We start from the raw sequence: 12,044 nt of genomic DNA, 5'->3' as shown, positions 1-12,044 counted from the left end.
TGTGACTCTGAACAGGTCATTCAACCCTGCTGTGCCTCAGTTTAATCATCCTTAAAATCAATATAATAATAAAGCATTTACCTATGCGGACCAACTCAAAGTAGATTCTATGTATAGAGGATTGAATAAAATAACATATGAAGCACTATACAAATCTTAAAAGTGCTATGGTTCCTAGCTTTTATATAAAAGTAAAATTAATGTAAACCAATTCCCTTAACATGGGGATCAACAAAGTCTATAATGAAAACCCTTCAGCAAATAATTTAAAACAAGTCCAGCAAAGAAATAGGATAACTCAAATTTAGAATACAAATTTGTCTCTAAAATCTTCTAAAAATTAAGATGGAACATTAATGAGCAGTACTGCTCTTAAAAAAAAAATAATGGTAGGTAAAAGCAGTTGAAAGAAACCTGGGCAAAACACTTAACTAAGCAAAGTCAACCAAGAGCATTTAAGGATGAAACTTAAACTTTGAACAACAAATGGAAAAAAGAAAGACAGAATCAGGTAGAAGGTAAGAAGACATTTCTGATAAGGATATTTGCCATCCTAATGGATGGTGATCCAGAAGAAAGGCCAAATTAAAGAGGAATTCCTTATGAATGGCAAGGTGCTCCAACTGTTTCTGTTTGCAGATAACACCACTGACGTAACATGTCAGAATCTCCTGAACTATCTACAGAGGGAAAAAAAAGTAAATTAAAATATTTATTGCCCAAGCCATGACATGAAGTGATGTATAATGTCTAGGGTTCATTCATCTGTATCTACTTTAGAGAAAGTAGAAAAAAGACATGTTGTCCCTAAAAACCAACAGAAGAAGGGATCCCTGAACTGCTCTTGGGAAAAAGTGAAGCTATTTCATTCATACTAATAATGGTTTAACATTAACATAGCTAATCACATGTAAAATTAAATTTAAAAATGATTATATCTATAGCTGATGGGAAAAAAGCCCTTTAACAAAGAACATTCATTTATGCTAAAAACACTGCAAAGCAGACACAAGAGGGTGATATTTGAACATGACAGAAAGTAAAAATCAAAAGCTGGAATTATTTGCAATGGAGAAATACTGAAACTTCCCAACAAAGTCTTTCATTGGAATAGTTCTAGATATTCTAACCATAACAATAGAACCAGAGAAAGAAATTTAAAGAATAAAGAAAAAATATAAAGCTTTACTTGCTCAAAATAGGCTGGTTTTTTTGCTTTTTTTTTTTTTTTTAATCCCAGAGAATCAGCAAAGAAACTCATTGAGACAATAACTTTAGCAAAATATTAGCACACAAAATAAACTTCTCAAAATCATTAGCATTTCTTGTGAGGCAATAAAAATCTAGGGAGGACATAATAGAAGAAAAGTCTCAACTTTTTAAAAGTACAAAATATAAAAGAGTCAGTCTACCAAAATCATTTAAAATAGATACAATTACAATACACTTCTCAAAGAAATAAAAATGACAGAATGCTTGTAGTAGGGCCCTGTGAATATGATGAAATGATAATACAAAATTAATATATATACATACATATATATTAGGGCCATATGAATCATTAATGAAAGCGCTAGATAAAAATCAAAATAAAAATCATTCATTCAGAGGAACTAAAGGTTTAGAATCATAAGGGAAATAATTAGGGGAGGAAGAAAAAAGGAATAGCAGACACTTCTTAATCTCAAAACATAATAAGGGATAAGACCCACAGTTGATAGGGTATTGGGAGTGAAGTCAGGAAGATCTGAATTGAAATTCAGCCTTCAACATTTATTAGCTGCATGACCCTAGATAAATCTATTAACTCTGCTTGCCTCAATTTTCTCATCTGAAAATAAGCTGGAGAAGGAAATAGCAAAGTACTCTAGTATCTCTGCCAAGAAAACCCTATTGGATCACAAGGAATCAGACACAACAAAAAATGACAACAATAACTGTGAAAAAATAATTTCAACTATTTATTGATGGCTTTTTAAAAATGTGTAACAATGGAACAAATTATATAAAAAAGTATCAAAATAATTGAACTCAACGACCCTGAGTTCGATAATCCAGAAAACATAAGTTGTTGAATAAGAACTCATTGAAAAAAATTCCTAGAAAAAATAGAATATAATTTGGCAGGAACTAGTCTATGACCACAGTCTTGAACCTTATATCAGCGATGGGCAAACTTTTTAAAGAGGGGGCCAAAGGAAAGGAAATGCTCATCTGTTTCTAAGGCAACTCTTTCAAAGTTTCATTGTATTGTATCCTACTCATTGTATTTTTCAGATTAGGAATAATGTTGAGCTACCAGATAGAACATTTCAGGGGGCCCCATCTGGCCCGAAGGTTGAAGGTTGTAGTTTGCCATCACTGCCTTATATCATGAGCTCAAAATGGATATACAATCTAAATATTAGAGGTTATGCCACCAAAAAATTGGAAGATAATTAAGTCAGGTCAGGCCTCATTCACAAATATGGCTAGGTAACAATTCTTAAACATATAGGAGTTGAAGTGATAAAAGAAAGTACTGATCACTTCAATTACGAAAAATGAAAAGCTTTTACAGGAATAAAAATCAGCTGAGAGGGAAAAATCTTTGTATCTGATAAAAGTCTGATATTTAAAAACTATCCTCCAATGAACAGAGGGATCAAAGGACACAAAAAGTCTTCAAAAGAAGAATTACAACATAGTAAAAATATTAAAGACAGCTCCAAATCACTACTAATAAAAGAAATACACCTCTAAAAAAAAAGAACAAACCCTGAAATGTCCATTCGTACTTTATAAAATGCCCCAAATGGCAAAAGTTTGGGAAACAATTTTAGAGAAGATACAGGAAGGCAGGCAAATCGATGCACTATGAAGCAGTATAACCATTCTAGAAAGCAATTGTTATTATGCTAACCAAAAGAATTCAACTTCCCACTACTAGTCACATACCACCTCCAAAACACAGAAAGGACAGAAAGGCTGAAAATATATCAAAATATTTATAGTAGAACTTTTTGTAACAGCAAAGACTTGAAAACAAAGTAGTGCCACTGGCCTGGCATACCTAAGCATGTTAAAGTACGTGAGAGTAATGGAACATTACTTTCCAAAAAGAAAAAATTTTCTAAATTTCATATACAGTAAATCATGGGAAGATATCTATAAGATGAAGCAAAATGAAGAAAGCAGAAAAAAAAGGAAAGCAATACGCACATTGAATACAACAATGTAAATGGAAAGAACCAATGTAAGTGGCACCAACGAGTTTTATTTGCGATGTTCTTAAGCTAGAAATCTGTGTAACAGCCAAATGGTAATATCCACTTGATCCTATGATATCTGGGCTCAGGACAAGGAATAATACAATGTGGGTGAGTGTAAGTGGGTGTGTAGAGAGATATATGAAAATCATCTTCATAGAAATAATAGTTGGACCATCAAGAATTGATGAGACATCCAAGAAAGACAGCATAAAAAAGGGCTGAGGAAGATAGTAATAGAACAAAGGGTACCAAATAGTTCCTCCCCTCTCTGAAACAGTCATGCTGTTGGTTGACTTTACTTGCTGATACACACATACAAACACTTACTTACACTCTCTCTCTCTCTTTCTCTTTCTCTTTCTCTTTCTCTTTCTCTTTCTCTTTCTCTTTCTCTCTTTCTCTCTCTCTCTCTCTCTCTCTCTCTCTCTCTCTCTCTCTCTCTCTCTCTCTCTCTCTCTCTCTCTTTTCTATTCACTGAGGGGCAGTAAAATCCATCTTGAAATTACTGTGAAGCAAAAGGCATCAATAAAACTTATTTTGGAAAATCTTTGCTAAAAAACAAATTTAAGGCAAATGGTGAACAAAAAGCTCCAAAGAAACCCTCTTGCTTCCACCTTATGGCCTGGTGATAATGCAGAGCTTTGCAAGAAGGTGGGAAAAAAAGTCAGATGTTAGAAACTTGTTAGAAACATCAACTATATTTTTAAACTGCCTATCTGCCAACTTTAAAATTCACCCACCATTTGAATCCTGAGTTCTTTACACTTCTTAATGACCTTTTATCTTCTCTCTGTAACCTACGTTTTATTGTTCCCCAATATCTTTCAAATACATGTCTTTAAGTGGATGCAGTGGCCTAATAGAGTAATTTTATGAACTGGCTATCTACAACTATTTCCTTTAAACTATTACTGAAAAGTCTCAAAAAATGCAATTCACCCCAAATATTGTCACAAACAGTAATAGTGTTAGAAATAATGCTACTTTTCTAAATAAATAAGCAGAGTAAGTAAAGTTTCTTGTTGCATTACTGAACTGCCATTGCTTGCAACTACATTTTAAACAAAGATTACAAAGGTAAGATTCATTTTTTTAGAATGGAATTTATAAATCTTTATATTTGTAACTTAATAAAGATCAAGAATAATAAAATTTGTATTCAAAAAGAAAACATTAATAGCTTGATTTTTCTGAATCCTATCAATAGAACCAATGATAAATTTAGAAGGGATCTCAGGAGGGAATCAGCATTTTATAATTGAGAAAACTTAAGTCCAAGTCCAGTTATCATACATGTGCCAAGCCTCTGACTCCAAAAGCCATATTTTCACTATAAAAAACTTGTCCTAAAAACTAATCTTTATTTAGCAATTTAAGATTTGCAAAGCACTTCACATAGTAATCAAAATTAATCCACTGAAAAATTTTAAACACTTATTATGTGTCAAGCACTGAGCTAAGACCTAAAGAAAGAAAACAGCATGTAATATAACTAGGCATAAAAAAATATATACAAACTAAATGGAATATACTCTCCAAAGGAAAGTTATTAGCTATAAAGGAGACATAAAGACCACCTGCAAAAGGAAGAATTTAAGCTGAAACTCCAAGAAAACTAAAAAGTGAATGTGAGGACTGAGAGTTTTCTAGGCATGGGAGACAGCAAGTAGAGGGCCAAAGAGATGGATGATGGAGTGTAGTATGAAAGCAGCAGCAAGAAAGTTGGTATGATTGAACAACTTCAAATTTGACAGGATGAAGGGTTCAGGTCATAAAAAGACTTAAATGAAAACAGTAACAGCTATGATCCTGGTGTAACAGGGAGTCACTAGGATTTACTAAGAGAGAGGAGTGGGTGTGAAATGAAGCATAGGCATACCTAAATTTTCAAAAAATCACTTTGACAGCAAGGTAGAGAATGGATTACAATGAGAAGAGAATGGAGGCAAGGAAAACAATTAGAAGGTTTTAACAATAGACAAGGTAACAAGATGAGTGGGGCCTGAATTTGGGTACTGGATATGTGAGTGAAAATTGAAGGTAGAAATAACAAGATTAACAATACATTGGAAATATGGAATAAATGAGAAGCAGCAGTCAAAGATGACACCAAGGCTGCAGGCCTATATAACAAGAAAATCATAGTATCTTTTATCGTAATGGAAATTTAATTTTATAGATGAGGAAACTAAAGGATAGAGACAGTAAATGTCTTGACCATCATCACACATCCAGTAAATGTTAGAGGTTGAGATCAAATCTATGTCAATCCTGATTCAAAGTTCAGTACTCCACAATACTGTCTTACCATTGCACTAAGAGCTTCTTCCCAATCAGGTCGCTCACGGGGATGAACATTCCTATGGAGCTCTGGCACAAAATCATCCTCTTCTGAATGTACTGATGACTTCATCTTTCTAGGAGTCAATAGAGGGGAAAAAAGAGGTTAAAAGTCAGTCTTCCATTTTTTTCAATTACTTCATTTCAAAATCAGTCAATACACATTTACAAAATACCTACTATTTGCCAAACACTATGTTAAGTGCCAGGGATATAAAGAAAAGGAAAAAAATCACTCAAGAACACTCAAAGTCTAAGGGGAGATCCAATGTGCAAATAGCTATATAAAAATCAAGCTACATATAGAATAAATTGGAGTTTATCAAAGGGAAAGTACTAGAAGAAAAATAAGGAAACACTTCTTGTAGAAGGCAATATTTTAGCTAGGGCCTGAAGGAAGACAAAGAAGACTGCAGGCAGAGATTAGAAGAGAGAAAATTCTATTCATGGGAGGCAATCAGTAAAAATATTCAGTCAGGAGATATAGCATCTCATTTAAGGAACAGCAAGGAAGTCAATTACTCCTTGGTGGGGTTTTAAGTAAGATGGAAAAAGTTTTTAAATTAAGGTATAAAAAGACTGAAAAGGTAAGGGAGTGGGGCAGGTTATGACTGTTCAGGTTAGACTGAACATTAAACAGGATTTTATATTTGAACCTGGATATGATAAGGAGAAATCAAAGTTTATTTAGGAGAGGAAGATGATATAAGTCAGACCTATGTTTCAAGACTAACAGCTAAGTAGAAAATGGACTATAGTGGAAAAACATTTAAGATAGGAAAATGAACCAGCAGGCCATTGCAATGAACTAGGCATGAGATAAACCTAGACCAGGGAGAAGCACTGTCAGAGGAGAGAAGGAAACATACACAATAGATGTTATGAAGATAAAATGCACAAAACTTGGCAACAGATTAGAAATGGGGATGAGTGGTAAGAGTGAAGAGTCAAGAATGCTCTCTAAGTTGAGAGCCTGAGTGACTGGGGACATGGTAGCTCTTTAGTAAGAAGGGAATGTTTGAGGGCAAAGTTAATAAGTTCACTTTTGGACATATTAAATTTAAAATGTCTAAAGGAAGGACATCCAGTTCAAAATGTCTAACTGCAAGTGAACATATGAAACTAAATATGCGGAAAGGTCAGAAATGGGCAAATAAAATTAGAAATACCTGCAAAGATATGATGGTTGAATCCATGGGAACCAGTAAAATTGACAAGTGAAACAACCTATAAAGAGAAAAGAAGAGGAAGCAGGATAGACTACTTCAGAACAACCACAGTTTGTAAGTATAACCTGAATAAAGATCAGCAAAGGAGGCTAGAATCAGATATGGGATATCAGATGTCTAGGAGAACAACCAGGAGAGAGCAAAGAAAATACAAAGAGAAGAGAAGAGATTATCAAGAACAGTGTGAATGATGGTCTCAAAAGTTACAGAAAGGCCAAAATGGATGAGGACAGAGAAACGTCAGTCATTAGATTTGGTTAGGAAATCACTGATACCTTTAGAGAATAGTTTTAGTTGAATGATGATATTGAAAGCCAAATAGCCAAGAAGGAAGAAGATTGTGAGAAATGGGGAAGAGGCACCAATCAGTAGATGGCCTTTTCAAAAAGTTTAACAGCAAAAAGGAGGAGATAGATGGGAAGAGGGCTAGCAAGGCTAGATGGATCAAGTAGGCATTTTTGCATAAGAGAGATACAACCATGTTTGTAGGCAATAGAGAAGCAACCACGAGACAGGGAGGCACTGAAAATGAGTGAGAGAATAGAAATAACAGTGAGCAATCTGGAATGGAATTACTTGAGCATTAGCCTTGGCAAAGAGAAAGGTCATCTCTTCATGTGAAAGGTATATAAGGAGAAGGTAGTGGGAAAAAGCATCAGGGTGAAGTGAAATAACGAGGAATGGATAAAAAGAATATTCTTAGCAAAGAGCCTCCCTTTTTTCAGCAAAATATGAGGCATGACTCTGGTTGAAAAGTGGGAAGCCACAAGGGGCTTGGGACTGATGAAATGGTTTAAAAAGGATGCTTTAGTGATTGGAATAATGAATCAAGAGGAAGGAATATCAAATGATGTGGGAATAGGGGTAAAAGTTAAGTGTTGAGCTTCCCTCACTAAGTGGAAGTAATAGTTCACACCTCCTTTGCTCAGCTGGGCCTGGGGTCCTAGATTTTTAAAGGATAAGCAAAATTTAAGGGATGGACCAATGTATTTCTAAGCTCGTACTCCAAGATAAAGGTAATTTAATAAAAACATACAGAAAACAGGCTTGACTGAATTTTTTGCTATGTGAACAATTATTTATGATGTGCCCCAAAGTGAAATCCCCAATCTGTTTTATTTTTACAGTAAGAACATAACTTTAATCAATTCAACAACTTATGTGGGAAAAGAAAACTTAAAAAAAAAAAAAAAAACCATTGTGCTATAAATTGAAAGTTATATTTTACTATCCTGCCTACATTATGAGCTGATAAAGTGCTCTGAAACCAATTAAGTTGATACATGTGTATATTCCATAATCATCAACATCATGATTGCTGATAATTATTAACCTTGGAAAATTTGAAGTAGTTTTAATAGACAAGACAGGCTTTTTAACTAATGAAATTCCCTGGGAGAGATTAAAAGAGAAAAAAATCATAAAAAAAAACCTAGGTAAACTCTATTTTTGGCAATATTAAAACTTTTTTTAAAATATCAATGAAGGTACTAAGGAGGTGGGGAAAAGCAATCATCTTTTATATAATGATTACTATGTGTCAGACACTTTGCTAAGCACAACACAATTATTATCGCATTTAATCCTTACAACCCTGTAAGGTAGGTTTGTTATTATCCCCATTTAAGGAAAGTGAGGTGAAGTTTATGAGTTAGAAGTCAAAATGATATAGCCAGGAATAGGCTTTTAAATGCCTTAACATTTAAATTTCAAATATATAATAAGGAAAATTCAGGTGTGGTTGCTAAATTGTTTTCCCTTCACAAATTAGCCCAAGTGAGTTATATCATCTGATAGTCTGACTAAGTGATTAAAACTCACAGAGTAACTCTCAGAAAAATATACGTTTACCCAATTACTCACTTCCTTCTACTAACTTTGGAGAATAATGTATTAATTTACTAGGTTTTTTAAATCAAGTTTTTTGACTAAAAGCTCAAGATAGAGTTTAAAGAGTCAAAGAGAAAAGCTGGAGCTGAGAGAAGGAAAAAATATGGAGAAGAGGAAAAACTAAATTGTTTTTAAAAAGGAAGACACAAAACATGGGAAGGTATAATAAAAAATAATTTGGGGGATACTTGTTCTCCAACATTAGCAATTTCTTGCCATGGGATTTTAGACATGACTAGATTTAAGATAAAACACTAGGCTACTTGAGACATATTAAGAGGAAATCTGTCTGAATCTAATATTTATAACATATTTTGCAAAATGCACAATTGGTAATTATTCAATTCTAAACACTCCAATCTGCTAGATCTTTCAGGATATAATTTTTAAACTGAGAGATTAATCTAACCATTAATTCTTTGGAATGTTCTTTATCTAAAAATATATCTATCTTTTTTAGTGTCAGAAATCTGACTTACTACTACTTCTCATGATAATTTTATTTTCTGTAGATCAATTATGAAACATAATCCAATCTCCAAACTGAAATTTTAAAATCTCTTATTTTGTTCTGCTTCTAAATTGTGCTGCCCAAAGACAGATCAACTCAGAAGATTCTTTCACTGTTAAAAAAAAAAACACCACACTCATTTACTTCAGTAGAATCTTCATCTAATACAACTATTTCACTCACTTTATCACAGTTCTTCCTCCAAACTTTATAGCACAAACTTCACAAGAAAAATCTTAATTATTACATTAACATTACTCAGTTTCAAAATTTATTCTTTAAATTTCTTCTTAAATTTCTTGCATTCCTCTTATTATTTCAAAAACTCACACTGTGTTATCATATTCAACTCTTGGTCATTCAAATTCATGAGGCTTTTTTTATTACTCCTCATCTTTCCAGGTATCCAATCTGCTCTAATTTCAATGATTATGGAATGCATGAAAATGAGCAAGAAAGAAAACAGAATAAAAAACGTCTTTCTTTTAAATACCAGCAGGTGAGCATTTATGTAGACTTTAAAGTGCTTTCTAAATATTTAATATGATTCTGACAGCAACCTGTGGGGTAGATGCTATTATTAATCTCATTTTACAAACAAAGAAACTAAGGAAGACCAAGCTTAAGTGACCTAAGTTACAAAATTAGTGTCTATGGCAGAATTGGGACTCAGGTCTTCTTGGCTCCATGTTAATACTCTATCCTCTGAACCACTGAGTTTTACTTTTAAGTAATTTTAAGTAACTTTTAAGTAGTTTTAAGTAATATATATTCTCTCTGTATTTCAGTGCAAGACATAAACCTTTTCAACTGAAGCATGAACCTGAAGGAGAGTATATACTCTTTTAGAGAACTGGCACTGAAAGAAGCTATAATAATTTCCTTTTTAATTGCAACTAAATATTTTTTACTGATTCTATGCTATCACTTACAGGAGTTTCTGATAATATAGTAAAAACTGATCATTCAGGCCTGAACTGAACTTAAAGGGTTCCTATTTGACATGACTATCATGATAGCTAATATTTATAAAGTAGTTTCATGTTTGAAAAGCACTATATACATACTATCTCATCTGAGCCTCAAAACAATCTCTGAGGTAAGTGCTAGTATTATTCCCATTTTGCTGATCAAGAAACTGAGGTAGACAGAAGTTAAATGACTTCCCCAGGCCAGATAACTAATAAGTGTCTGAGGCCATATCTGGATTTAAGTCTTCCTGAATCGAGGTCAGGCACTCAACCACGTTTCCTTGCTGCCTCATAAAATAGAGTCCTAAGTGATTAGGTAAACTAGGCAAGAATTATCCTTTATCACCTGGAAGTTTTATGTGCTTCATCACTCCCTTCACTCCCTCCCCTGGACTCAAATATCAACAAAATCTCCGAGAGGCAAATACTGATTTAAACATGAGAGCCACATCATTTCTGGTCTTCCACCAGCTACCAATGAGAAAGGTGGAAGAAAAGAGAATCTTAGACATCTCCTCTCTCCCCTCAAACTGGTTAAAAGCTGAAACTCTGTAAACTGAACAACATATTAATGCTCCTTGAGAGGAAAAGAAAAAAGAAAGGTTATTCTCCCATCTAAACTGACTGGTCAAGTAGGATACCTATTGCTGAAAAACCATGGCAGACAGTCTGATCAAAGTGGTGAGATTAAATGTGTTTCTTTATGAAATACAGCTCACATATCTACTGTGACCTTGATTAAGTCATTTAGCATATCTCAGTTTCCTCAATTGAAAAAGAAGAAAAGTTGAATGGCCATCCTTCTCCTAACATGACTTTCTGATCTTCCAACAAATATTTAAATGAATATAAATACTTTTTTTTTTCTTTTTCTGCAAAATGCAACTATATACACGATGGTGATAATACACCACACAAAAAATAAGGATGAGCATTGTAGGTGGTGAATGACCTATGTGTGCTATCTAATAACCTTTAAAATGTCTTTTTTTATTTAAATATTAAAGCACAGCCTTTAATGGATTAAATAAGTTCCTCCTGGTCTTACAAGAGAAGCAAAACTGTTAACTCCAAACAACAGGTAATCTAAAGGACAGAGAAAGTAAAAAGGTCAGTTCAGAACAGTGCTCCTTAACGTTTTGTGTGTGTCAAGGACCCTCCTTTTGGTAGACTTGGTAAAGTCTATGGACCCCTTCTCAAAATAATGTTTTTAAATACAAATTAAAATACATAGAATTACAAAGCAAATCAAAGGTTAGTGAAAATAAAGATGGGTTTTTTTCCACATTCAAATTTGCATACCCTTTAAAACTATTTGCAAGTTCACTGGAACAGTCCCCAGATTAAGAATTCTTAGTATATAAGAAAATGGACTTGCTTTTCAAATAGTCAGCAAAGATGAATCAGTAAACAAAGTATAAGCAGTCTTTCCCCCATTAGATTTTGAGCTCCTGGAGGGTAGGGACTAGTTGTTTCCCTTTTGCCTTTTTTTTTTGGTATCCCCACTGTTTAGCATAGTGATTGGTAGTCAATCAATAAATGTTTATTGACTGATTGACTGACCAAAAGCTGGGGAAGACAAAGGAGATAAGTCTTGGTAGTCAAATGGGAAGATCTCAATCTGAAATGATATATGAGAAATGTATTGAAGTAGCTTGAATTGACATAGCAAAAAAGTATTTAACTTTAAATTAAGACAAAAAATTTTCTTTCTGGTTGTACCAACAAATCCAACCTTGGACAAGACAATGACCCACTTGAAGTCTCTTCCTTCTTCCTTCTTATCTCATATAAAATATGTTCATTCAATTCAATTCAATTCACCTGGAAAGGTCTTAAATCTCACTCCCTA

At 33.6% G+C, this 12,044-nt stretch overlaps 1 protein-coding gene across 2 annotated transcripts in view; it reads right to left on the bottom strand.

Annotated features, from left to right (window-relative positions):
* Positions 1 to 12,044, bottom strand: part of ARHGAP32 (Rho GTPase activating protein 32) — a 262,767-nt gene that overhangs the window by 242,977 nt on the left and 7,746 nt on the right. For both annotated transcript variants that reach the window (XM_044668328.1, XM_044668329.1), the window contains exon 2: positions 5,560 to 5,668. In XM_044668328.1, coding sequence (XP_044524263.1) covers positions 5,560 to 5,668 — 109 coding nt within the window. The remainder of the gene's footprint in view (positions 1 to 5,559; positions 5,669 to 12,044) is intronic.

Source organism: Gracilinanus agilis, chromosome 3, assembly GCF_016433145.1.
Source record: "Gracilinanus agilis isolate LMUSP501 chromosome 3, AgileGrace, whole genome shotgun sequence".
NCBI classification, from domain to species: domain Eukaryota; kingdom Metazoa; phylum Chordata; class Mammalia; order Didelphimorphia; family Didelphidae; genus Gracilinanus; species Gracilinanus agilis.
This window is presented reverse-complemented; position numbering and strand designations above follow the sequence as displayed.